Source organism: Trachurus trachurus (assembly GCF_905171665.1).
Source record: "Trachurus trachurus genome assembly, chromosome: 5".
In the NCBI taxonomy this organism is placed as follows: Eukaryota; Metazoa; Chordata; class Actinopteri; order Carangiformes; family Carangidae; genus Trachurus; species Trachurus trachurus.
In genome coordinates, this window is record NC_139896.1 from 753,798 (window position 1) to 780,721 (window position 26,924).

At 43.1% G+C, this 26,924-nt stretch overlaps 1 protein-coding gene across 1 annotated transcript; it reads left to right on the forward strand.

Moving 5' to 3' along the window:
- Nucleotides 1–27: 27 nt before the first annotated feature.
- On the forward strand, nucleotides 28–26,152 carry cse1l (CSE1 chromosome segregation 1-like (yeast)). Its single transcript, XM_083972358.1, has 25 exons — nucleotides 28–144; nucleotides 1,577–1,668; nucleotides 1,873–2,015; nucleotides 2,788–2,889; nucleotides 4,042–4,187; nucleotides 6,272–6,362; nucleotides 6,933–7,040; nucleotides 7,571–7,663; nucleotides 8,193–8,360; nucleotides 9,546–9,675; nucleotides 9,788–9,853; nucleotides 10,280–10,482; nucleotides 11,706–11,790; nucleotides 12,078–12,139; nucleotides 12,241–12,377; nucleotides 13,314–13,417; nucleotides 13,524–13,621; nucleotides 15,326–15,476; nucleotides 15,571–15,779; nucleotides 16,780–16,877; nucleotides 17,040–17,125; nucleotides 17,238–17,319; nucleotides 19,636–19,782; nucleotides 23,137–23,368; nucleotides 25,345–26,152. The coding sequence occupies exons 2-25, from the start codon at nucleotides 1,584–1,586 to the stop codon at nucleotides 25,432–25,434; spliced, it is 2,916 nt and encodes a 971-aa protein (XP_083828484.1). The 5' UTR covers nucleotides 28–144; nucleotides 1,577–1,583; the 3' UTR covers nucleotides 25,435–26,152.
- Nucleotides 26,153–26,924: the final 772 nt, after the last annotated feature.

Consider the following 26,924-nt stretch of genomic DNA (forward strand, 5'->3'; position numbering starts at 1 on the left):
TGCGCGGTGCAGTGACCGCGCAGTTCCCTCTGACTGAGACATTTGAAATAATCTGAAGCAGCAGAAACACAGAAACACAGAGAGAGTCTAGTCTGTCCTGTGTTAGAGGCTCCTCCATCCCGCTCTGACCGACCCCCTGGACCGGTAAGAACCAGAACCAGCTGCCCTAACGTTACAGCACCAGGACCAGGACCAGAACCAGGCCTGAACTAGTCTGGACCAGCAGTCTGATAACTGGTTTAACTCTGAGATTAGCCCACAACACGTTAGCCTTAGCATTAGCATTAGCAGCTAACCTGAGGAGACCACCGGCTGTTGGACCAGACTACTCCCTGGACCCGGGCTCAGTCTACCGCTGTGTAACGTAGCTGCTGGAGGGGTTTACCTGGTTAGTGGTGTAAACAATGAGACAAAGGAGCAGTTTAATTGAACTTTTAGCTTCACATTTGGTCCGGATTAAAGAGCAGCTAGAGCCGGTCGGACCCATGCGTGCTAAAGACAGCCGTTAGCCTAGCCGTTAGCTTAGCTTCACTAACTGAAGAACTGCAGTCAGTGGATGTAACAGTTAGCTGCTGTAGCTCAGTTAGCTGCTGTAGCTCAGTTAGCAGCTGGTTTAACAGTCATACTGCTGTCATCCTCTGGTCTGGATGAACTAACTGTTTCACATCTGTTTTATAACTGTTCATAACACAAACATGTTTTGGTTATGTTTGGGTAGCGAGACAAACTGTTGTTTCATGCACTGATCAATTCTGAGATGTTGAGCCCTAGTTTGCTTCTCTATCATGTCTGCTTTAATAATAGAGGAAAGAAATGGTAGAAAATCAACTTTAAGGTTTTTATTTTACTTCATTTCATCTGTAGATTTCTCCTAATAAACCCACCAGGAGTTAGTCTGAGCCGTGTCCTGTCAGGTGTCATTGTAAAGCTCTCTCTCCTCAACAATGATGTCATTTCCTTTATATAATTAATAAACAAATCCTAAAAGTAGGATTGACAATAACAATCTGTGTAGTTTTACAGTCCAAGTCTTTAAAGGCCGTTTCCTCAGAAAGAGTTTTTCAGACTCAGACTCTGAGCTAGAAATCTCCACTTCAGCAGCACTGACAGACACCAAACCTTCCACTTTGATCCCTTTCTATATCCTGAAGGTTTTTACAGAGGGGATTGTTGATATATCATTCACAGCCTCATTTATACAACATTTTATTACTAAAAACATGGAGACATTAGATGTTTTAAAGGGCTGGTGACAGTATTTTCTCATTTACAGAGTGATAAAAAGATCTATCTATCTATGTCAACAAAATAAAACAAGAATTTTTAAAGTAGCTTTATCCATTGTTCTGATTTCTGTTCTCAAAATATATGCAAACTAGCGCATAATTCAGAAAATATTGCCTAATTTACATATTTTAGAAAACTTGTTGCAATACAAAACATATTTGTCTTAATGTGAGTGATGAACCTGTGAAGTTTCATGGTGATATCTGTTATTCAGCAGCTTTTAGATGAAGTGAGTCCGTCTTCATCCTCCTGAGTTATTAAACTGCTGTTTCCTCCTCTTCCTCCTCAGTTGCAACATGGAGCTGAACGACGCCAACCTGCAGACTCTCACCGAGTACCTGAGGAAAACTCTAGACCCAGACCCCACGGTCCGACGACCAGGTGACAGACCACAACAGACCATAAACCACCATGAACCACCGACCTCATGTCCTCACGCTGCTCTCACTGATTCACACTGACAGCATGCAAACGTGTTGATGTGAACAGTTCATCAGACAGACATGAAGTTACAGATGACACATTCCCTTTACATTTTAAACTATATGTACATATATTCTTTTCATCTTCTCCTTGTGTGTGTAGCGGAGAAGTTCCTAGAGTCGGTGGAGGGGAACCAGAACTACCCGCTGCTGCTGCTCACTCTGCTGGAGAAGTCTCAGGACACCGTCATCAGAGTCTGCGCCGCCGTCACCTTCAAGAACTACATCAAGAGGAACTGGCGCATCGTGAGTCTCACTACGCAACAGGAAGTTTAGAAACGGCGGAGCTAGGGCTGGGTATCAATCAAAATGTTTCGATACCGGTTCCTGAACGATACTTTTTTCGATACCAATTTTATAATATCAGTTCTAAAAAAAAATTAAATTACATTTCACATTACGGTACAAATCTTGAGTTGTATTTTCTATTTCAACCAGCAGCTTTTCTAAGGCTCAACAGGTAGATCACCCTGGCTTGTGTTATAACTACATTGCAGTCACTTTATTTAGATGAATTTTGCAACCTGAAAATATGACTTCAAACCACTTTCATACATATTTTTTGTAGTTCACATATTAAGGTTTTTAAATAGACTAAAGGTTTCTAATTTGTTGAGGGAAAATGCAAAAAGTGTTACAGCTGTCCCTGGTCTCCCCTAAACATTGCTGTCAGGTAGGCCTATTTATAAAAAACAAAACAAAAAAAAGAAACGGTGACTAATCACAAGCACCGGGCGCACCGCCACCAAGCTTAGAGTAATGACAGTCCATAATATGGAATTTAGAGGCGATCACAGCCCGACCACTAACATTTAATGTCCGTTCTCGTCTCGTCATGTTTTTGTCATCAGAGAGCCATGTTTGTCTCGTCACCATCTCGTCATCGTCATGAAAAAAAGGGGCGTCAACGAAAATATTTCGTCATCGTTAAAGAAAACAACACTGGTGTGAACAGAGTTGTTGCCTCATTGATCTGATTGTTGATCTTGTGTTTGTGTTGTGTGTTTTTATCCTGAAGGTTGAAGATGAACCAAACAAAATCTCTGATACAGACCGAACGGCGATCAAAGCGAACATCGTCAACCTGATGCTCAGCAGCCCAGAACAGATACAGAAACAGGTCCGTAGCAGATGTACAGCTGCAACTACTCATCCAATAATACAACTATAATCAATTATTCATGGATGCAAACAACGCGCCGAAAAGCGAAACTCGCTTTTTTCATGACCAATTAGGTGACTTGTGTGAATCGTTCAGATCCGAAGAGTTTTTGTTTTTGGGGGGGGGGGGGGGTTGGGGTCTCAGCGTCTCCGCTGGGGTCAGTAAAATGTTTTTCTAACAGGCTGACAGTGACAATCACGTGAAACTGAGGCGAACTCATTCATGGTTGTCTCTGATTATACTGATAACAGCCGACCTCCAAAGTAGACGCGCGACGTGCGCGCTCGTTAAAGCGGCGCGTATCCGCGTGCATTTGGTGCGACGGCGACGCCGTTTTTCCCCCCGTGCATGTCCGTGGAGCTGTGCGCCGTGGACATGCACGGTTCCCTACGTTGCTGTGTCAGGCAGGTGTCTCCACGGAGCTCTGCCCCGTTTCAGAGGTGAAGGAAGCCCTAGTGGAAAGACGTCGCCTGTATTGCACCATGCTGACTTAATAAAGTTTCTAAAAAAAAAAAAAAAAAGTCACCTCCGCGATGTAGAATGTGTTCAATTAAAGTGAAACTAACACATTATATAGGCCTATATGTCCATTACACACTGAATGAAACATCCCATGTCTTTATTTATTCTGTTTATTTTAATTTTCCGTGATATTGTAATGTAATTATTTGTTAATGGTGACACCCCCCCCCCGCGCCAGACAATTCCTCTCTTTTTTGGTCCTGACCCGTTTGCATCCCTGATTATTAAATTAATCCTCAACTATTCTGATTATCTAATAATCAGTTTGAGTAGTTTTTTTTAAAGAAAAAAAGTCCAGATTCTCTGATTCCAGCTTCTTCAATGTGAATATTTCTGGTTTCTTTGTTCCTTTATGACAATAAACTGAGTCTCTCTCTGGTTTGTGGACAAAACAAGACATTTGAGGACGATGTCATCTGGTGGTTTGAGAAACATTGATTGATGTTTTTAACATTTTATTGACCAGACAACTAATGGATTAGTAGTTTAAATGATGGTTAGTTGCAGCTCTATTCAGTAAAGTGTTTAATGTGAAGTGATGCAGGCAGCTGTTGACCCTGTCCCTGTTGTCGTGGTTTCTGCCTCCAGCTGAGCGACGCCATCAGCATCATCGGACGGGAGGATTTCCCTCAGAAGTGGCCCGACCTGCTGACGGAGATGGTGACGCGCTTCAGGAGCGGAGACTTCCACATCATCAACGGCGTGCTGCGGACGGCGCACTCCCTCTTCAAGAGGTAGATCACCACCACCACGACGACCATGACGGACATTAAAGACCCCCTAAACCAGTGATCATCAACTGGCGGCCCGCGGGCCGAATCCGGCCCGCCGAACCTTCCAATCCGGCCCGCGACTGAGTTCTAATAGTTAAAAAGTAGCTATTATATTTCTCCGTCTCTGTTTGTGTGCGCCTGTAAGTCAATGCAATGGGGCACAGAGACACGCAGACACGCTCAAAGTGTGCGCCTGTAAGTCAATGTGCTGGGATTAGGAAACGCCTTGGTACCCAAAGCACCGTGCATGAAAGTTTAGGGAGCTGGCTGGACTGCAGGGTTTTCCCTGCCTGTCTGCAGAGGCGAGCTGGGTGAGTTTGGCCGCCGCCTTGGTTAAACCGGGTGTGCACGTTCAGATGTAGCGTCTTTTGTGCACTCAAACCCATTCAGTGTAGATGCGTGTTATGCACGCTCACAACCCAAAAACGATGCGGTAGCAGCGCGTGTTTGATGCCACTCGGTTGTTGTTGTTTTTTTGTGCACGTCCGTGGCGCACAGCTGCACGGACCTACTTCTCTCTCTGGTGTTCAATTCAATTCAAACAACTTTATTTATCCCCGAGGGACAATTGTCTTGGTTCCCCCTCGGCCTGTGTCTCTCCTACTGTTTCCCACTGAGCTCTGCCCGTGTGTGGAAAAACGTCGCCTCCGAGATGTTGAATGTGTATTATAGAAGAGAAACACTACTGACTACTCAGGACTACTGACTTGTATCATCAGAACCGTACGTCAGCCTCCTTTCATATTTAGGCTGAAAATCACAGGGCAAGTCAGCAGTGTAAAGCTCCAGCCTTTGGGAGTATCTGAAAGTCCAGCTGTCAAGATTTTTCATTTTATATCATACCAAACACCAAAGATATGTATAAATGAAAATTATGAGTTTAAAGGTAAAATATAATATAAACAAATACATTATTAGGCAAAAAGGTGAATTTAATTTCAATCTCGGCCTATTTGAATGTCCGGCCCCCAAGGTGTCTGTTGAGAAAGATTCTGGCCCTTCAACAAATATAGTTGATGACCCCTGCCCTAAACCAAAAATGCCCTTTTTTAAATGATTAACATGTCAATTTAGTGTGTGGGCTCTGTTACAAGGCATTTCAGGAGCAAAATTGCTAATCCACGCCATAACTGAGCATTTTAGACTTGAAAATGCAGTTTCAATACCAGACCAGACTCTTTTTCAAATTGAAGTCAGTTTTCGTGCGTCACAAAACTGTAGCAACCAATCCCGTTGATTTTTTTCCCCATCTCATTACATAAAATATGAACATGGTACAAAGCGGGAGTAACGTACGTTAAAAAGCGATGGCGGCGACGTTGCTCTGTGTTCGGGTGAGGAGCGGTGAAGGACGGTGATACCAGCCTGTTACCGAGCAGCTCAGAGACTCTGGGCATGGTCCCTGGATGCGAGCACCTAAAAAACCTCTATATTCACAGCAGCAGCAGCAGCAGCAGCGGCGGCTCTCTCTCTCTCTCTCTCTGCAGCCGTTGTTTGCTGTAGTAGTTCACCGCGACAGTGACACTCTACATATAGAGCTAGATGCAGGGTGTATTAGCAGTTGGTTGCGGTGGCTGAGCGGCAGCGTCGCCGCCTTGTAATCTGTGGACTCATGTTCGAGTCCCGGTGTGGTCTTTTTTTTCTTTGTTATAAACTTTATTCACATTTCGGTTTACATTCAAATTTACATTTCAATACAAAGACTCGCCGGAGGAAACACAAGCTTGCACGTGAAACCTGACGTGAGCTTCGTGTTTTGACGTCACCTTTCTGTCTCCCTTGCCCTTGACGTGCACCGCCGTTACCTAGCAACCCTGACCAGGCAGTCATGCATATTAATAGAAGATTAATTTTTCAATGAGGGAGAAATAATGAACGTGTTTTTAGTGTCTTGGAGAGTTATTTTAAACAACTTTGTGTGGGTAAGCAATTTTAATCAAAAAATAGTCATAGCAGAGCATTTTTAGGAGGTCTTTAAATCGTTTCAACGTTCAGACTTCACTCAGACGTTTTCACATCTTTGTTTTGTTTTTGTTTCCTTCCAGATATCGACATGAGTTCAAATCCAACGAGCTCTGGACGGAGATCAAACTGGTTCTGGACACATTCGCTCTGCCGCTGACGGAGCTCTTCAAGGTTTGTTGGTTTTACAATATTGTCTGGTTTAAAGGGATTGTTCAACATTTTATCAAATTGTCCCATTGCCATAATCCCTATAGTCATAGCAGTAGGTTCGTTACCTTTAACAGAGTTGTTGTAGAGGGAAATTCATGTAAAACCACTGATGCGCGTTGCCTTCAGGGACAGTTTTTCATCATCAGTCTCTGTATTTCCCTCTACAACAACTCTGTGTGGTAACGTTGTGTTATTATCTCATAGCGTGGTGAATGTGCAGCTCACAACTTGTCCACCAGAGCGTTGTGGAGTTGTTGGATTGTGTATTTGATGAGTTTGATGAGGGAAACCAAGAAATCCCATAATGAGCCTCCGTAGCGTAGCTCTGAGCAGCTCACGGCTCTGCTCCGCCGTTCTAAAAACAGCTTGCACCGACAATTAAAGGTAACGAACCTACTGCTATGACTATAGGGATTATGGTGATGGGCCAATTTGACAAAATGTTGAACTATCCCTTTAAGAAGTATTGAAATCTTTACTAGATGTTTTGATAGAAGGAAGTATTGATCATTGATTGTTTCTGGTCTTCAGGCCACGATCGAGTTGTGTCAGACTCACGCCACAGACGTCAACGCCCTGAAGGTCCTCTTCTCTTCTCTCACGCTCATCTCCAAACTCTTCTACAGTCTCAACTTCCAGGTCGGTTCACTCTGCAAATCACTGTTCTGGACCGTTGGTCTCTTCTCATACCTACTGGATTTATTATTATACATTAATTAATATATAAAATATAACAAAAGAGAAGTGATGAGTTTGAGTTGTTCATCTGTGTAAATAACTTTTGCACAATGACAATAATGCACCAGCGTTTTCATTGAGGAGTTGTGTTGTGGTGTTTTATTATATTATACAATGTTATATTCTATTATATTATATTATATTGTGTTATGTTTTATATTGTGTTGTATAGATAAATAGATAGATCGATAATATAGATAAATACTGTATTTATCCCGAGGGAAATTCAGTTTCGCAGCTGCACAATCATCAGTCATCAGTCATTCATCCACAACAACAGATCAGTATAAATAAAACAGTGCATAGAGAATAAGAGAATACATGTAGAATAATCTTTTAAATTATTTTCTTTTCTTTTAAATTATTTTATTTTGTTATATTTCTAAGAGCCACTGACGGTGCTGAGCTGTTTTCTTGTTTTCTTTCCTCAGGACCTTCCGGAGTTCTTTGAAGACAACATGGAGACGTGGATGACGAACTTCCACGGCCTTCTGACGTTGGACAATAAACTTTTACAAACAGACGTGAGTTGAGTTTGTTTCCTGCTCGGTTCACACTGCAAAAACTCTACATCTTACCAAGAATATTTGTCTTATTTCTAGTCAAAACAATCTCATTATATTTAAAATAAGACTCATCACATTAAAAGCAGCTTGTTTTTAGATCATTTTCACTTGTTTCAAACTAATTTTCACTTGAAATAAGTAGAAAAATCTGATAGTGGAGCAAGTTTTTCTTTCTTATTACAAACACAAAAAACTTGCTTTCACTGGCAGATTTTTCTACTTATTTCAAGTGAAAATTAGTTTGAAACAAGTGAAAATGATCTAAACACAAGTTAATTTTTAGGTGATGAGTCTTATTTAAAGTAGAAAGAGGTTAGTTTTGACTAGAAATGAGACATTTTGACAAATATTCTTGGAAAGATTTTGAGTTTTTGCAGTGCGGTTTTGCAGCAGCTGCAGGTGGAAGTCGTGAAGTCGTTTGTAACTGTTTTGTGTGTCTGTGTGTGTGTGTGTGTGTGTGTGTGTGTGTGTGTGTGTGTGTGTCTAGGACGAGGAGGAGGCCGGTCTCTTGGAGCTGCTGAAGTCTCAGATCTGTGACAACGCTGCTCTGTACGCTCAGAAGTACGACGAGGAGTTCCAGCCGTACCTCCCTCGCTTCGTCACGGCCATCTGGAACCTGCTGGTCTCCACCGGGCAGGAGGTCAAGTACGACCTGGTGAGTGGAGGAGGAGGAGGAGGAGGAGGAGGAGTGGTGGTGGTGGTGGTAGTATGTATACTCAGTATACCCACTGGAAATGCATTTATATTTCACTATACCCACTACGACAAAGCTATCTAAAGTTTTTCTTAAACTTTTTTACATCAACAAATTAGACGACGGACCCCCATGGTCTAATTTTGGAATTTGGAAAGCAAACACCAGAAATACACAAATATTTGTTCTGAGACTGAAGAACAAAAAAACTGATAAGATCTAAAAATAAAAAAATAAAAAATTCTAGAAAAAAAAGGTATTTCTTTAAAAAAAAAGCTTTTTAAGAAATTTCTCCTAAAACGTTATAACATTTCTAGAAAATAGTGGTTAACAATTAAAAAGTTTTTTAAGAAATTCTAGAAAAAACTGATTACCGTAGATCTTAAAAAAAAGAAAAAATGTTCTCAAAATTTTTTTTTTTAAAAGTCTAGAAATTGTAAAAGTTTTTTTTAAAAATCTAGAAAAAAAACTGATAAGATCTTTAAAAAAAAGTTAAACATTTTCTAGAAAAAAAGGTAAAATTTCAAAAAAAAAAAAAAAGTTTGTAAAAAATTCTAGAAATTGTGGTATATTTTCTCAAAAAAAAAAAAGATTCCATAAAAAGTTGGGGACCCCCTTGAACCCTCTCAAGGACCCCACCTTGAAAACCAAAAGCTAAACTAACTAAAAAGCAGTAGGCTATACCCACTGCAACTAAGCTATCTAAAGTTTTTCTTAAACTGTTTTACATCAACAAATTAGACCATGGACCCCCGTTGGACAGAATTTGGAAAGTATACACCCGAAATACACAGATATTTGTTCTGAGACTGAAGAACGTTACCTTTTTAGTCAGTGTACATTCATTTTGGGGCCAATGGTGCAAATTTTTGGAAATATTGTTGAGCAATTTCTGGAAAAAAAGTGGTACAATTTCTCCTAAAACATTTCTAGAAAATAGTGGTTAACAATTTTCAGGAAAAAAAAAAAAAAATTCTAGAAAAAACTGATAAGATCTAAAAAATAAAAAAAAAGTTCAAAGTTTTCTAGAAAAAAATTGTATATTTTCTCAAAAAAAAAAGAAAAACAAGATTCCAGAAAAAGTTGCTACTGCTGGTCTGTAGCTCACCGGTGCTTCTCCTCTGTCTGTGTGTGTGTGTGTCTCAGCTGGTGAGCAACGCCATCCAGTTCCTGGCCTCGGTGTGTGAGCGGCCGCACTACAAACACCTGTTTGAGGACCAGAACACGCTCACCAGCATCTGTGAGAAGGTCATCGTCCCCAACATGGAGTTCAGGAGTAAGTAGTTCTGTCTGTAGTGTCTGTAGCTGTAGCTCTGTAGTACTGTCTGTAGTTCTGTAGCTCTTTTCTTGGTGTTTGTTCTGACTGAGTCTGTGCTGCTGCTGCTCAGGTGCAGACGAGGAGGCGTTTGAAGACAACTCAGAGGAATACATCCGCAGAGACCTGGAGGGATCTGGTACGGCCACTTTATTCATCCTCTCTCCTTTGAATGGGAATAATTATTATAACTAGAGCTGCAACAATTAATCCATTAATGGCACAATGGATTATTAAATTAATCGTCAACTATTCTGATAATCTAATAATCAGTTTGAGTCATTTTGACAATAAACTGAGTCTCTCTTTGGTTTGTGGACAAAACATGACATTTGAGGACGTCGTCTAGTGGTTTAAAAACATCAGTGTTTCTCAAACATTTTTTAACATTTTATTGACCAAACAACCAGTCAATGAATCGTTTAAATATTTAAATACCAACAATACCAGCATTCAACACTAGTTTTGTCAGAACGAACAGAATTTGAACTATTTTAAAAATGAGAACATTCAAAGGTTAAACTGTCGTGTCCCCCCCCCCCCTCCCCCCCCCCCCCCCCCCTAGACATCGACACGCGGCGGCGAGCGGCCTGCGACCTGGTCCGAGGGCTGTGTAAGTTCTTCGAGGCCCCGGTCACGGCGATCTTCTCCGGCTACGTGAACTCGATGCTGTCGGAGTTCGCCAAGAACCCGGGGCAGAACTGGAAACACAAGGACGCCGCCATCTACCTGGTGACGTCACTGGCCTCCAAGGCCCAGACGCAGAAGGTACAGCCCAGTTAAAAGAGTTTATACAGAGTTTACTGAGTTTACAGAGTTCACAGAGTAGAGCCGAGTTTACAGAGTTTAGAGAGTTTAGAGAGTTTACAGTGTTTACTGAGTAGAGCCGAGTTTACAGAGAGTTTACAGAGAGTTTACAGAGAGTTTACTGAGTTTACAGAGTTCACAGAGTAGAGCCGAGTTCACAGAGTTTAGAGAGTTTACAGTGTTTACTGAGTAGAGCCGAGTTTACAGAGTTACAGAGAGTTTACAGAGAGTTTACAGAGTTACAGAGAGTTTACAGAGAGTTTACAGAGTTACAGAGAGTTTACAGAGAGTTTACAGAGTTACAGAGAGTTTACAGAGAGTTTACAGAGAGTTTACAGAGTTTACAGAGAGTTTACAGAGTTACAGAGAGTTTACAGAGAGTTTACAGAGTTTACAGAGAGTTTACAGAGTTACAGAGAGTTTACAGAGAGTTTACAGAGTTTACAGAGAGTTTACAGAGTTACAGAGAGTTTACAGAGAGTTTACAGAGTTACAGAGAGTTTACAGAGTTTACAGAGAGTATACAGAGAGTTTACAGAGTTTACAGAGAGTTTACAGAGAGTTTACAGAGTTTACAGGGAGTTTACAGAGAGTTTACAGAGTTTACAGTGAGTTTACAGAGTAGAGCCGAGTTTACGGAGAGTTTACAGAGTTTACGGAGAGTTCAGAGTTTACAGAGAGTTTACAGAGTAGAGCCGAGTTTACAGAGAGTTTACAGAGTTTACAGAGAGTTTACAGAGTAGAGCTGAGTTTACAGAGAGGCGGCGAAGAATATCGCTACATTTAAATTTTTTTAAGACGTTAGTTTAGGTGGCAGCTCTTTGTTGTTAAGGCGGCCGCCTTAACAGGAAAGCGCTGCGGGAAACCCTGCAGAGTAGAGCTGAGTTTGCAGAGTAGAGCTGAGTTTACAGAGAGTTTACAGAGAGTTTGCAGAGTAGAGCTGAGTTTAGAGAGTTCACAGAGAATTCAGAGTTTACAGAGAGTTTACAGAGTAGAGCTGAGTTTACAGAGAGTTTACAGAGTTACAGAGAGTTTACTGAGTTTACAGAGTTCACAGTGTTTACAGAGAGTTTATACAGAGTTTACAGAGAGTTTACAGAGTTCAGAGTTACTGTTCCTGCTGAAACACTGTGAACGAGACCTTAACGTTGTCTCTGTCCTCCTCTCTGTCCTCGTCTCTGCAGCACGGCATCACTCAGGCCAACGAGCTGGTGAATCTGACCGAGTTCTTCGTCAACCACATCCTCCCAGACCTCAAGTCTCAAAACGGTGAGAATTAATTTATTTTTTAACACTTTTCCTCCAAACCTTAAGAACAAACATTGCACGATGCAACACAACACTGCACCAGATCTGCTTCCCTCCAGATAGAAGTTCCTTTCAGCTTTTCAGTTTTCACATTTCAGTCAAATTATGTCAAATTCCGCCTTAAAAACAGATTCCGTGTTAATTGTCTTTAAATCACAGGGTCCTACACACACACACACACACACACACACACACACACACACACACACACTCACACACTCTAACATGAACTCCTCTTGTCTCTGTAGTGAACGAGTTCCCGGTGCTGAAGGCCGACGCCATCAAGTACGTCATGATCTTCAGAAGCCAGGTACGAGTCGGTTTATGAAGTTAGAGGTTCAAACGGACCTGAAGGAGTTGGAACGGAGAATAAAAGACTTGTTTCTCTTTCTGTGTGTGTTTCTCTCTCAGCTTCCCAAGGAGCAGCTGCTTCAGGCCGTTCCTCTGCTCATTGCTCACCTGCAGGCCGAGAGCACGGTGGAGCACACCTACGCCGCTCACGCTCTGGAGAGGCTGTTCACCATGAGAGGCCCCAACAACACCACACTGTGAGAGTCTAACCTTTAACCTTTAACCTACACACACCACACTGTGAGAGTCTAACCTTTAATACGTGGCCCGTTGATTGATTTATGAGTTACTAAAGACACCGCTAACGGCTCGGCACTCTAGCCCATAGCGATAACCGATCCATGACTCTACAACCGATTCATCTAGGAATTCATGGCTAATTTGTATCGATTCAGGAGGCTGATACCGATACAGCTTAGAAAGAGAAACGCCACTTCTGCAACACACAGTCCTGAACGCAGCACGAGGGGAATCCTGCATGTGTCATAGCGAGCTGTGCAGATGTCAACGTGTGGAACTAGGCTATATTCCCTTTTCCATAACTTCTCCCTTGCTTAAATGTCTAGGTTGGAAAATAAATAGCCTAAATAAATGAATACCTCTCGCGGTGTGCGACGCCATATTGCTGTGACGTAATTCCGACCGACTCGGGCTGCTTGGATCCTACCAGAGTTCCCGAGTCGGAGTTTCGACTTCAAGGGCCGTTCTATTGCATTTTTTCGGATTCGGAGGTCGGATCTTTCCGAGTTCCGAGTGAAATCGAACGCAGCATAACATGAACCAGAACCTGAGGTAGTTTCCTCCTCAGCAGCAGCAGCTCTGGTAGTTTGTCTCTCGTAGTTTCTCTCTGGTAGTTTCTCTCTGGTAGTTTGTCTCTCGTAGTTTCTCTCTCTGGTAGTTTCTCTCTGGTAGTTTGTCTCTCTGGTAGTTTGTCTCTCGTAGTTTCTCTCTCTGGTAGTTTCTCTCTGGTAGTTTGTCTCTCGTAGTTTCTCTCTCTGGTAGTTTCTCTCTGGTAGTTTGTCTCTCGTAGTTTGTCTCTCTGGTAGTTTGTCTCTCGTAGTTTCTCTCTCTGGTAGTTTCTCTCTGGTAGTTTGTCTCTATCTCTGACCGTCGTCTCGTCTCGTGTCTCTCAGCATCTCTCCTGCAGAAATGTCCCCGTTCACGGAGCAGCTGCTCAACCACCTGTTCAAGGCTCTGGCTCTTCCTGGCTCAGCAGAGAACGAGTACATCATGAAAGGTGAAGCTGAGTTCTCTGGTGTTTCTACTTATCCTTATTCTCATCCACCATATCTGCTGCTGGTTTAAACCATCTCATCCTCTGTTTCCTCCGCGTTGTTTTGCAGCCATCATGCGCAGCTTCTCTCTGCTGCAGGACGCCATCGTCCCCTACATCCCCACTCTGATTGGTCAGCTCACACACAAGCTGCTGCTAGTGAGCAAGGTGAGACACACTGCTGCAGCTTCATACTCAACACACACACAGGAGGAGACAGCTGCTCTTTGTTTAGTTATCCACTAGTTTATTAAGCTCTGAAGCAGACACACAACAGTGGCAGGTTTAATCAATAAACTAAACTATAATATAAACTTATATTGATGGTTCTAATAGAGTTTACAGTTACAAACCACTGGACAGGATCAATCTCCTCTAACAACTGGAGCTTGTTCAGGAGGAGTAGGGTTGCAAAATTCCAGGAAGTTGGAAACTTTCCATGGGAATTAACAGGAATATATGGGAGTAAACAGGAAGAAATCCGAAATGTACAAAATTCAAGGTTATAGTTGGGGGGGAAATATATTGTAGCTTAATCTTGGCTACCTGTTTGTCTAACTTGCGTCCTCTGTGTCCTTGCGTCAGAACCCCAGCAAGCCTCACTTCAACCACTACCTGTTTGTCTAACCTGACCTATATTACAGTTTTTTTCAATTGCTAACAAGCAGTGGTCGAAACTGAAGTCACATGTTCAAAACTCTTAACACAGCCTGCACTTCCATCAGGCATCTCAGCTAAACAGTTAATCTCATCCCCAAAACGGTGCCTCACCAACAAAACACTTCATACATGTCTCAAAATAAGCTCATTCAACCACAACACTAGCACATAGTATCAATGTGGAAACAAACACTGTCACTCTTAGCACACTGAACTACAAAACACTAACAACAAAGAACATTACTTCAAATTAATTTGATCTTTGAAGTTTGAATTATTTTTTTTTCAAAATCAGTAAATCAGTTTTATTATAAAATAAATACTGCAATATCTTTGCACTTTGAGTGTTCTAGATAATATATTGCAACAAGAATGAATCAGGAATGCAGCAATTTACGTCAAAATGCAGAATCTCCAGAGGTAGAACACAAACAAGAGATAATGTAAGTAAAAAAACAAAACACTCCTCCTTCCTCTTCTCCCTCTCCTGGCCACTCTTCTCTCTCCCCAACTGGTGCTCGTTGACCCCCCCCCCCCCTTCTTTATATGGTTTCTAATGAGGCCAAACACAGATCACCTGGATCGGTCTTGAGCTGGAAACTAACCTCACCTGTGTTTGGAGTTGCATAATATTTTTATTTATTTTATTCAATAAAATATTTTTGATTTGATGTTTTATAGATTTCAATGTTCCTGCAACAGAAATTCCCCAAGCCCCCCCTCCCTCCCTCTATCCCTCCCATCATTCTGTTTTGATTGTGTTTTGAACTGTTTTGAACAAAGTGTGTTAGCATTTGAAAAATGTGCAGTAAAAGTCTAGTGTTTTGCAGGTGGTGAACTAGTAACCGAGAAAAGAGTCCATGAGTTTTGGTGACTGTGGTCACTGAATGCATTTTGTGTGAAAGCAATGAAAAGTGCTTCACAGTTTGGTCCACATGGACTTGTGTTTTGCAAACTGTGTTAAGAGTTTTAAAAATGTGACTTCAGTTTCGACCACTGCTTGTTAGCAATTGAAAAAAACTGTAATATATATATTATAATAAAGGGTTAGGGTTAATCAGTGATAATATAGACGTGCCTACATGTTGTCTAACCTGCAGAACCCCAGCAAGCCTCACTTCAACCACTACCTGTTTGTCTAACCTGACCTATATTAATATATATATTATATATTATAAATATGGACGTATCTACATGTTGTCTAACCTGCAGAACCCCAGCAAGCCTCACTTCAACCACTACCTGTTCGAGTCCCTGTGCCTGTCGGTGCGCATCACCTGTAAGTCCAACGTGGCCACGGTGGGAAGCTTCGAGGAGGCGCTGTTCCCCGTCTTCACCGAGATCCTGCAGAACGACGTGCAGGGTGAGTCTCCCCGCCGTTAGACTGCGTTAACCCCTAACTAACCTCCACACGGGGCATGTGACCAGACTAGAAACTTCTTCCTGTTGTGTTGCAGAGTTCCTCCCCTACGTGTTCCAGGTGATGTCCTTGCTGCTGGAGATCCACTCCAGCTCCATCCCGTCGTCCTACATGGCTCTGTTCCCTCACCTGCTGCAGCCGGTGCTGTGGGAACGGACCGGGAACATCCCTCCTCTGGTCCGGCTGCTGCAGGCCTATCTGGAGAAGGGGGGGGCCACCATCGCTGCCTCAGCTGCAGACAAGATCGTGAGTCTGACACCGACTCACAACTGTCTTTACATGTTTTACTCCATACATTTAAAAACTATCACCAAGACTTGGGTCTCGATCGCCTGTTTGAGTCCCTTCTAAGCTGCTTCATTCCTGCTACAGTTGAAATTAAAACATGACCCAGTCCGACCCGCGGGTGTGCGTATGAAAATAGGTAACAGTGGGTTTTTTAAGTGCTGTGGCTACAAGCAAATCTCATATTGTCTCTGTACAAAGACCTTTTTAAATGTGAAAACAGTGTAGACCTATTCAAGATTTGCATTTGGGCAACACTGAAATATAACAGGTGAAACATCAAATTTAATTTATTCACAGCCACATTAAGTGAAATTATTAACTTTACTGATTATCCATCCCGCTGCGAGCGCACAACTTCTTTCAGCGGTGATAAAAGTGAAATATATAGGCTATAGTCTAATATACCTACCGTATGAGCTCCTGACGCGAGTCGGATCAACAGCTGAGCAGCGTATTCCCTCAGCTGAACATCTGTAGGCGGAGGCGCTCAGAGAGAAAGTCAACAGCAGCGGATCAAACGCTCCGTTCTGATCCAGCTTCGCAGTAACAGTACACCCCTCGTCTCCTCTCTCTCTCTTCACGCGCTGCGCCGGTGGGGTGCGTTCATGCTCAGCACAACGTCTGAACCACAGTCTATGGTCTGAACACAGCGGAGCCTCAATGAGCCCCGCGGGCACAAGCAGCGCCTCAACGTCATCTTGCGGCCCGGAGCTGAAATCAAACGCACCCCTTCTGCTGCGGTCGAGTTGAACCGAGTTGGAAACAGCGCCACTGAGCTTCCATAGAACTACCGTACATTGATTTTCAATGTAGTTCTATGGAAGCTCAGTGCCTCAAAATGTATAATGCAGAAAAAACCCTGGCCGATGTTGTCCAGCACCTTAATTTCCGATTTCCGATAATAACCGATACCGATATGCAGCTTTTTCCCCTAACATGCCTCCTCTCCTCTCTGCAGCCGGGGCTGCTGGGAGTTTTCCAGAAGCTGATCGCCTCCAAGGCCAACGACCACCAGGGCTTCTACCTCCTCAACAGCATCGTGGAGCACATGCCCCCGTGAGTCTGATGAGGTCATCATGAGGTCATCATGAGGTCACGATGACATCACGGTGTTGCTGACCTGTTGTCTCCTTCCTCTTCCTCCTCCTCCTCCTTCTCTTCCTCCTCCTCTTCCTCTTCCTCCTCTTCCTCTTCTCCTTCCTCTTCCTCCTCCTCCAGAGAGTCGATCACTCAGTACAGGAAGCAGATCTTCATCCTGCTCTTCCAGCGGCTGCAGAGCTCCAAGACCACCAAGTTCATCAAGAGTCAGTCACTTCTCCTTCATCATCATCATCTTCATCTTCATCTTCATCATCAGACTCTGTTGAGACTCTGGTTCACTGACTCCTCTGCTCCTCCTCCTCCTCTTCCTCTCAGGTTTCCTGGTCTTCATCAACTTGTATTGTGTCAAATACGGAGCGATCGCTCTGCAGGAGATCTTTGACAGCATCCAGCCCAAGTGAGTCGCTTCAATCTCATCTAATGTTAATGTAATCTAATATAATCTGGTTTAATATAATCTGGTTAAGATATATATCACGACAGTCCGTGGTCTCTGCTCATTATACCACAGCTAAGGGGCGTTGTTCGGCCCAATACGCATCAATTTCATGTAGTTTTATTGAAGCGGAATAAAAAACTGTTCCCAGCTGTCCAGACGTTAGCTCCAAGTAGCTCTGTCACTGCTCAGTCCCCTCTACCATTGTTAACCCTCTGGAGGTCAAAGTTCACCTTCAACATGTCAATTACACTACTTTACTACATTTTTAACATCCTAAAAACATCAACTGTCTTTGTCCGTTGTCATGGATACATGACAACAACTTCCATTCATACCAGTCATACGTGCCTGAGGCGGAGTGATAGCCTACGCTGTGATGAGGCTTTAGAATAGTAGCCGTGGTATATGCTCAATATACCACGGTTAACAACCAATCAGATCACAGGATTTCACCTTTATGTTTTATAAAAGCCATTAAAATGAACAACAAGGACATAGCAGGGAACATAATTCATAAAAACAGGAAAACAGCAGACAAAAGAGAGAAAAAACCAGAGGAGGCTGGTCCATTGAGGCAGAGGAGGTTGGTCCTCCTCTATTTTTGAGAGGCAAAAGGAAAATTTATTTTTTATTTAAGAAAGAGTAACTGGTTGAAATAAATCATTACCAAATCTCAGTATAATTTATAAAATATTATATATGTATTTTATCATAAAAAAAGTTTGTTTTTTGGAAGAAAATCCACTTAAAACGGCTCAACTGCGCCGCCAGCAGGCTCAGGAGACAGAGCAGGCTGTGTGAGGAGCAGGGAGCAGGAAGGTGGGGGCTCTACGGAGGTGGCAAGATTTTTACCTCCCTAACTGGCCTCGGGGCGGGATCTTCTTCCATTGACTCAATGCATTTAGGATGTCTTCATCCTGACCTGTGATTGGCTAAGACACGTAAAATGACGTCATGACGGAGGAGGCTCTTCTGTACCAATCAGCAATCAGAACACAAGATTGACAGCAGGTTGGTCCAATGACAGTTCTCCAACCCCCCTTGGTTACTGTTGCTATGTGCGCCAAACTTTCACTCCCAGCCGTGCTGCTTATGCTGCTCCTAGCACAAGAAATACGGAGTTTTCAGAGATATTGGCATCGATTTGAAAGGAAATATCAGCAGATTTCTGGATAAACTGTTAGGAGATATCAGAGAGAAGCAGTCAGAGAGATTGTTAATAGTTTTCAGTTACGTGACCTGGGCAGCTGGAGGGTAAACAAAGACACGACCGGACTTTTTTTTTTTTTCTCCGCCATCAGCTCAGGTAAAAGCATAGCTATATCTAAGAGGTAAAAGCCAAATATGTAATTTGAGTGGAACACTTTGTTTTGTTATTAATAATTACAGATTTTCATGGTTTTTGTTTTTCCTTTTTAAATTTTTTTTTTACATCCCACATCCAAGATCATGGCTCTGTCTTTTTCATTAGGCCTGTGTTAATCTGAAAACAGTAAGATTTAATAAAATTATGTTGTTTTTAAGAAATCTTGTAAGACATTGTTTTACTGTTTAATTTTCATTGAATATAATAAAGTAGGGAGAAGTAGTGCTATAAAATAAAATGAGGCCGTGGACTGGTGTTCCTCCTGTCCTCCCTAATTTTTTCAGTCACCAGCCGCCACTGGAAAAAACAAACCAAAGAAAACATTGAACCAAAACAAATTCAACAAGGCAACTTTTAGACGACATGGTCTGAGTTATACCATAAGGATTTAGATCAAACGAGCGTTTACTTTCACAACAAATTTATATATTCTTTTAGTACTTTGGTTTTAAACATATTTTTGAAAGAGGAAATCGAACTACACATTCTTATTTCATCATCACAGTTGTTCCACAGGTTAACACCTAACAGAAACACATTGCTGTTTAATATTAGTTCTTATTTGAGGTTTTTTAAAAACACCTAATCCCCTCAGTTCATACCGACTCTCTCTGATTTCAAACAGCCTCTGAGGTACTATGACAAAGCATGTTATTATGCACTTTAAACATGATCTGTGCCATTTTAAATTTCACTAGATCATAAAATTTAAGGGTGTTTAACTGGATAAAGAAAGCATTCGTTGGCTCTGTAAGTTTTGATTGGTTTATAATTTTCATAGCTTTCTTTTGTAATTTAAAAATAGGTTGAGCTTGTGTGACGCTCCGTGTTGTTTTCTTCCTCCCGGTGTGACGCTCTGTGTTGTTGACGCTCCATGTTGTTGTTTTCTTCCTCCCGGTGTGCTTCAGGATGTTCGGCATGGTGCTGGAGAAGATCGTGGTGCCGGAGGTGCAGAAGGTTTCTGGACCCGTGGAGAAGAAGATCTGCGCCGTGGGAATCATCAAGGTCCTGACCGAGTGTCCTGCCATGATGGACACGGAGTACACCAAGATCTGGTGAGGACCGGGACTCACTCTGACCTCTGACCTTTAACCCCCTGACCTCTGACCTCTGACCTGCTGCAGCTCAGTGAACATTCATAACCTTTATTTAAACTCTGAGATATATTGAGGAGCAACCTCATTTACAATATAGCCGAGATGAAACACAGAACATAGAAAGACAGAAGACAAAACAATTGAGACATACATAAATATTCAGACATAACAAACATACATGAGCATAACTTGAATACATAAGTGTAGTTAAAAGCAGGAGCAGTTGGAGGTAAAATATGATGTAATTATGGATTGTCCTATTGATAAAAATGAGGTAAGTTTCAGCTTGTTCCAGGTTGCAGGTGCAACAAGAAGAGAAGCTGCTCTTTCCAAGTTCAGTGTTAACAGAGGAAACCTGCAGTGTGAGCCAGTCTGTTGACCGTGTATGATAGGGTTAATACTAGGGCTGCGTACCGAACTTCGGTTCTTTTGTGGCACCGACCGAAATGCTTCGGTAGTACCGAGTATCAAAACATGCCTAGTCTTTCGGTGCCAAGTTTCGGTACCCGGAGGTTAATCACGTGATCAAGATCTGATAACGCTGCCGGTGATCAGCTGTAACATTACGTAGTTGCTGCATGCATCGGGTGACCTGTTCCTCTTCACGTCCTGTTCGGGTCGTCCAGATTTTTAATATGAAAACGTCCGGTTTTGATTGTTTTTCATGTGCTTAAATTGACTGGCGCTTTGCACAGAAAACTCCGGTATTTTGTTGCGTTTGACGTAATTCCCGAGAGGCTGCCTCTCCGTGCGGCCCCGCGACGCACACATACAGATTATGCTCTCGGCTATTTCATGTTATCAGTCCCTCCTGCCTCTTTCTGTCACCTCTGTATGTGTATGTGCGGCTCCGCGACGTGCAACTGCACATGAGGGAGCAGACGTCAGAGCAGCGTTTCCTCTGCCTGCAAAATGCTGGAGCGCAAGTAGTGTAGCTGTTCACAGGGGCGGACCAACCATATCTGTGTCCTGGAGGGTCACAACACGGCCGGCGGCCACCACATAGTCACTTTTTTTTTTTTTTTTTTAATTAATTTATTTAATGGGACTACCTGACCGCCATGTTTAGGGGAGACCAGGGACAATAGTAACACTTTTTGCATTTAACAAATCAGAAACCCTTAGCCTATTTAAAAACCTTAATGTGTCAACTACAAAAATTATGTATGAAAGTGGTTTTCTAATATTTTCAGGTTGCAAAATTCATCTAACTGCAATGAAGTTGTAACACATGCCTGTGATCTACCTGTTGAGCCTTAGAAAAGCTGCTGGTTGGAATAGAAAAATACAACTCAAGATTTGTGTGATGTGTAATGTAATTTTCATTTTTTTTAGAACTGATGTTATAAAAATTGGTATCGAAAAAAGTATCGTTCAGGAACCGGTATCGAAGTGAAGGTATCGGTATCGGTACCGGTATCGAAAAATTTTGATTGATACCCAGCCCTAGTTAATATAGGATGGTAAGAGACCAGTGAGAGCTTTAAAAATAAATAAAATCCAGTGTCTATCAGAACTGTTACAGTAGATAGCGAGGGCCGTTCAACTTTAGAATACAGGTCACAGTGATGAGTGTTGTAGCTGTCGCCTGAATTAAACCTCAGGGCTGAGTGATAAACGGTGGATGTAGAGTTGTAGCTGATGCATGTTTATACATGCTGACTGGTCGTCAGACTTCAGTCCTGTAGAGACGTGAACTAGTTGGTGTTGAACCTTCTGATGACAACGGGTTTATAAAGTTCCAGGTGGATTTAAAGGTTTAGATGGAACAGAAACTGAACTGGGTCTGTAACTAGACAGTAACTATACTGGTAATATCTGAACACAATGAACCTGTAGAATGTAAATGTTAGTGAGTCAGTAGTGATGAACTGTGACACCGGTTCAGCTTCAGGTTAAACATCGTCCACTCAACGTTACGTTTAACAGATGAGACGTTTGTTTCTTCTCATCAGTTTAACTCTTTCGCGACCACACTAATTCCTCAGCACAGCTGCTCAGGACCACATGTTTTTGGCTATTTGTTTACCTTTTTCCTCACGTCGAACCGAACTCTGTACATCACCTAGAAACAAATGGTCTTCACTCGGTTGAAGAGTGACTTTCCAATGTGCTCCTCGAAAAAACGGCGAGTTTTTCCACCGTTTCGTTCGTGAGTACAAAGTAGAAGAAGAGAGCTGGGTTTCTCCAAAAACGGAGCTCCCGCTCTAGTTTCAGAGAAAAACGCACTTTTGTGTCAAGTGGCAATCAGCTCATTTTACCGGTACTCTGCAGTGTGGCGTCTCCCAAATCATTTCTACGGCTAAATACATATATTTGTAGGTAAATCTGGGGGGTGTGGCAGCCTGGAGAGCAGCGGTGCAGCGGTGCAGCGGTGCAGCGGTGTGGGTCTCTGGCCGCAGCGCAGCAGCTCCGGGACACTGCTGTGTGACTGGCCGGCGATGAGTGCTCTGGGGCGGGGGGCGGCCGGTCACAGCCCCCGCTGCAGAGCGCCCGCTCCACTGCACAGCGCCGTGAAAACAGCCGTGATAACGGGATTTCAGATCCGAGTCTCCAAACCAGAAACGTTTGTAACGGCACCGGAAAAACTCGCCACATTTGTCGTCGGTCGCTTTTGTCAAAAGAGGGTTTGGAAAGTCGCCAGATTCAGCGAGAAAGTGGCAACACTGTAGCCGACAGCCGCACAGCGCTGCACGCTGTCCCCAGAGCAGCATTCAAGGAGAACGATTACTCAAACAAAACCAAGATCACACAGTTTATAAAAAACATTATGTTTTGATTGTAGTTTAAAACAGTTTTACATATCAGAGGAACCATATTCACACACAGGGTACCTCAGAGTGTCTATTATCCTAATCTGTAAAAAAACGGTTTTGACGAGTTTACTCGTCAATGGTCGCGAAAGAGTTAACGTAACGATAACGTAACGTTGACTGAAACTTGTCTCTTTTCTGATGAACAGTTTCTCAGTTTGTGACCAGACCTCGACGAAGTCGATCACGTTGTTCAGTTGTTTCAGTGTCGACGGCCTGAAGAGACTTGAACTCCTTCTGTCATTTGGTTTAGAAGATAATTAATGACTTAAATATTAATAACTGGTCTAATATTAATAGATACTTCAAATATCTAGTGTCTATAATCAGTAATGTATTTATATTATGATTAAAAAATGAACTGATGCAGAATAATGGTGATGATGGAAACACTGATTATTTCTCTGACAACGATCTACCAAGAAAATCTGTAATCGCAACCTCGTGTGACGTGTGTGTGTGTGTCTGTGTGTGTGTGTCTCTGTCCGTGTGTGTGTAGGACGCCGCTGCTGCAGGCGCTCATCGGGCTGTTTGAGCTCCCTGAGGACGACAGTATCCCTGACGACGAGCACTTCATCGACATCGAGGACACGCCGGGCTACCAGACGGCGTTCTCCCAGCTGGCCTTCGCCGGGAAGAAGGAGCACGACCCCATCGGAGACGCCGTGGGAAACCCCAAGATCCTGCTGGCTCAGTCGCTGCACAAGCTGTCCACCGCCTTCCCCGGACGGGTACGTTGCCCCGGAGACCGCCGCGTTGCCCCGGAGACGGCCGCTCGCCGCTCTGGAGACTCTGAGTCATGTGACCTGGTGTCAGAGTCTCAGGCTGTCTTTACACTGCACGGTTCAAGTGGACCAATTCTGATTTTTTCCTCTCAAGTGGCTCAGATCGGATCTATAACATGAACGTGTAAACGGGACAAATGCACATTGAATCAGATGTTGTCAGATCAGATTCAGGCTCCGTTATATGTGGAAATAAATCAGATACAAACCGGATCTCTGCCGATGCGTCTGCAGTCTAAACAGACAGATCAGATCTCTCCTGGCAACACGTGTCATACGTCATCAATGATAATATTAATCCACGTGCCCACGCGTCTCGCTGAACCTCTGTAGCCTGTGATTGACACGTGGGGCTGACCTGGACTACCGTGGTCAGCTGTAGTCAGCTGTAATCACTGTCACAGGCGTTACAGTGTTTCATTTTTGTGGAGTCCACGCGTCTGTTTTCCCCCTCTCTAGTTCTTGTTTTCATATAGCCACTACAGTAACATTCATTTCTATGCGGATCGATACGAGGGCAAGCGAGGGAGCGCGAGATAAACACCAGATTTCACGTTTTCCTACCGGCAAAAACTGAACCGAGCCGATAAGAAATCAAGAGAGGAAAAACAAACGTGTACACAGATGTGTGAGGCTGTCCCCGTCCTCACGACGTGAGTGACGGAGGATCGAACGGTGGCACAACGTCACCGTCACTCAGCTGCTCATCTCACAGCAGCTCCGCTCCACGCAGCAACTTCACTAATGTTATTTAGTAACGTTCACTTTGTAAGTGACGTGTCGGATATAAACTCTGACACCAGACTCACCTTTGTCACGTAATAATATAATAATATTTTTAAACAATTTCCTGAAATCACTAGTTTATTTCCAGCGGGTTGTTTCATGCAGCACAGCAGGTGTAAATGCAGATGATCAGATATGGGTCACTTCTGATAGAACATGTAAATAGGCCGTCAAAAAAATCAGATATAGGCAACAAATCGTAATTGGGCATCAAGGCCTGCAGAGTAAAGACAGCCTGAGACTGACAGCAGCTCAGACTCGTGTGATCTGGTCTCAGAGTCTCCGTCTTCGACTCCGCTCTGACGCCGTCGTGGCGCCGGATCAGTTCGCTCCTATTCAAGTCAGTCAGAGCTAAGGTTGCAAAATTCTGGGAATTTTCAAAGTTGGAAACTTTCCATGGGAATTAACGGGAATAAATCCAAAATTTACTAAATTGAAGGTTGGCCCTTAAAGGGACAACGAGGAGTTTCTCCATCGGGAGAACGAGAAATTCCACGACAATAAAAACGTCTCATATTAATGTGGATGAATCTACGTTACCACTTGTTAATGGTCCATTTTAGATAAATCTATGGTTTTGTCTCTATGGTTATTTTGTTAATATTAGTGGTGGTGGAAATACCTCCATTGACTCCCGTGGTTAAAGCCTCATGCCCCCTAGTGGCAGGATATGGGTGTTGCAAAAGCGCCCAGAAAACCCATTCACTCCAATGTATGTGTGTTGTCCACTTGCTGCTAAATTGATGAAAACGGCCGTGTTTTTGTTTTTAGGTGTCTTGGTCATATCAGATTATACTTAGAATTAGTTCATTATAAAATGTAGATTAATGTAGACAACAGTTTCTTTTTACTGGCCTATGTGTTAATGTTTATCTGTAAAGGATCCTCAATGATGCTATTAACGTGGGTGATCTATAAATGTCCTTAAATTATTGAAAACACCACACTGCTCATTCACTATCAATGCAGAGATGTCAGTTCTTTAGCAGTTCCCATATTCCTCCACCAGGAGGCGCTGCCATTGGACCAATGCTGTCACTACTCTCTTTTACAGAGCTCTGGATTACTCTAAATGCCCATGTCTAGTGTGTTTGTCTGCACTGCTCTCTGATTGGTTGTTTCCCGTGTTGCTCTAGGTGCCGTCGATGCTGAGCAGCAGCCTGAACGCGGAGGCGCTGCAGTTCCTCCAGGGTTACCTCCAGGCCGCCAGCGTGCAGCTGGTCTGACCCGTCGCCACGACGACGACCACGCTGCTGCTGCTGCTGCTGTCCCCATGACAACGACCACCAGAGACCACGACGACGACGCGCTGCAGCAGGAGCGGCGGCGGTTTGGACCCTTGGAGTCTTTAGAGATTTGTTTTGACGTGACGGTGACGTGATGATGTGACAGAGTTTATTTTAAAGGTTTTTAACGTCACGGCCAGAAGTCGATGAGAGAAATAAACTCTTTATTTCATCTACAACAACAACAACAACAACAACAACGACAGCATCAGCGGAGAAATAATCAACAGTATTGAAGTGAAGGTTGAACATTTGGATCTGACGGAGGATTTATTTTCCTTTAGCGCTTCTTCTTCTTTTGTATGTTTGAACTCTTTCTGCTCCTTCTTCCAGAGACTTCAGTCACGATGCTTCTTCTCCTCCTCCTCCTCCTCCTCCTCCTCCTCCTCCTCTCCTCCTCTCCTCCTCCTCTGTTACACGTCTCATCTCCTGTAGATCTGTCTGTTTGTTCGTCTGCTCTCTGTTTCTGCACCGTTGGTTTCTGTGAATAAAAAGAGGCACTTGTATAGATCTGCAGCCCCGGTTCCTCTCTCGTCCCTCTGAGTTCATGTGTGAGTGCTGGACGCTCCCTCCAGGTGAACTCCTGTGTCCGAGCCTTTGGTGTCTGCGTTTGGTCCGTTAAAGGGATAGTAGCATTTTTTTTTTTTAAAGTGGGGTTGTATGATCTCCAAATAGCCCCTAAGTACTTTAATTGACCTATGGCTAAGCCACACCCCCAAATGCCATGAGCCAATCACAGCGCGCATAGCTAGCCCATACACTCGGACATTCTCTGCTTCCACGTCCATTGAAATGCATTGCAGTTAGTCAGTTTTCATTGGTTTTTATGTGTTTTTTCTTGACATTTTAAGTTTAAATGGTCAAACGGTGTTCATGGGGTACATGCAACTCTGACACTAGGTATCCTGAGAGGCCACGGGGGGGATTTTTTTTACCTTTTCCCCAAAGCCACATCTCAACCGAGAGAAGTGTCTGCTCTGGATAAAGTTATGCAGTAGACCACAACACCAACTAAACCTGGATAAACTGAACAAGGATGTCTACATCTGTTCTAAGTTACAGTCAACAACGTATTTGAGGCAACATATTGTCAGAGATGTTTAGATGTTAGCCAGCATCACAACTAAGCATAAAGTCCGCTAGCTTAATGCTAACGTATAATGTAAAACTCCATAGACAGGCTAACAGAAATTAGCCCGTTGCTATCGGTGTTTCGCGGCAACCGACAGCCATAGCAGTAAAGCTAAGTGAAGTTTTGGAGACTACCAGATGATATTTCCAAATAAAAACTGTGTTTTTCCTGCACTTTGAAGGGCTGGAAAAAATTATATTATAGTGAACAATGGAACTGTATTATTTTTCAGGTAAAACCTCTTTTAGGCCGTGAAAATAGGCCGTTTCTTTGGGTCTGTTCACAACACTGTATGTTG

What these genes read in the sequence shown, in the direction of transcription:
- cse1l (XM_083972358.1), top strand. Translation starts at nt 1,584, where the DNA reads ATGGAGCTGAACGACGCCAACCTGCAGACTCTCACCGAGTACCTGAGG. An exon ending in GGCCCCAACAACACCACACT is followed by an intron (nt 12,378 to 13,313) that starts GTGAGAGTCTAA and finishes CGTGTCTCTCAG; the next exon opens with CATCTCTCCTGCAGAAATGT. An exon ending in GAACGAGTACATCATGAAAG is followed by an intron (nt 13,418 to 13,523) that starts GTGAAGCTGAGT and finishes GTTGTTTTGCAG; the next exon opens with CCATCATGCGCAGCTTCTCT.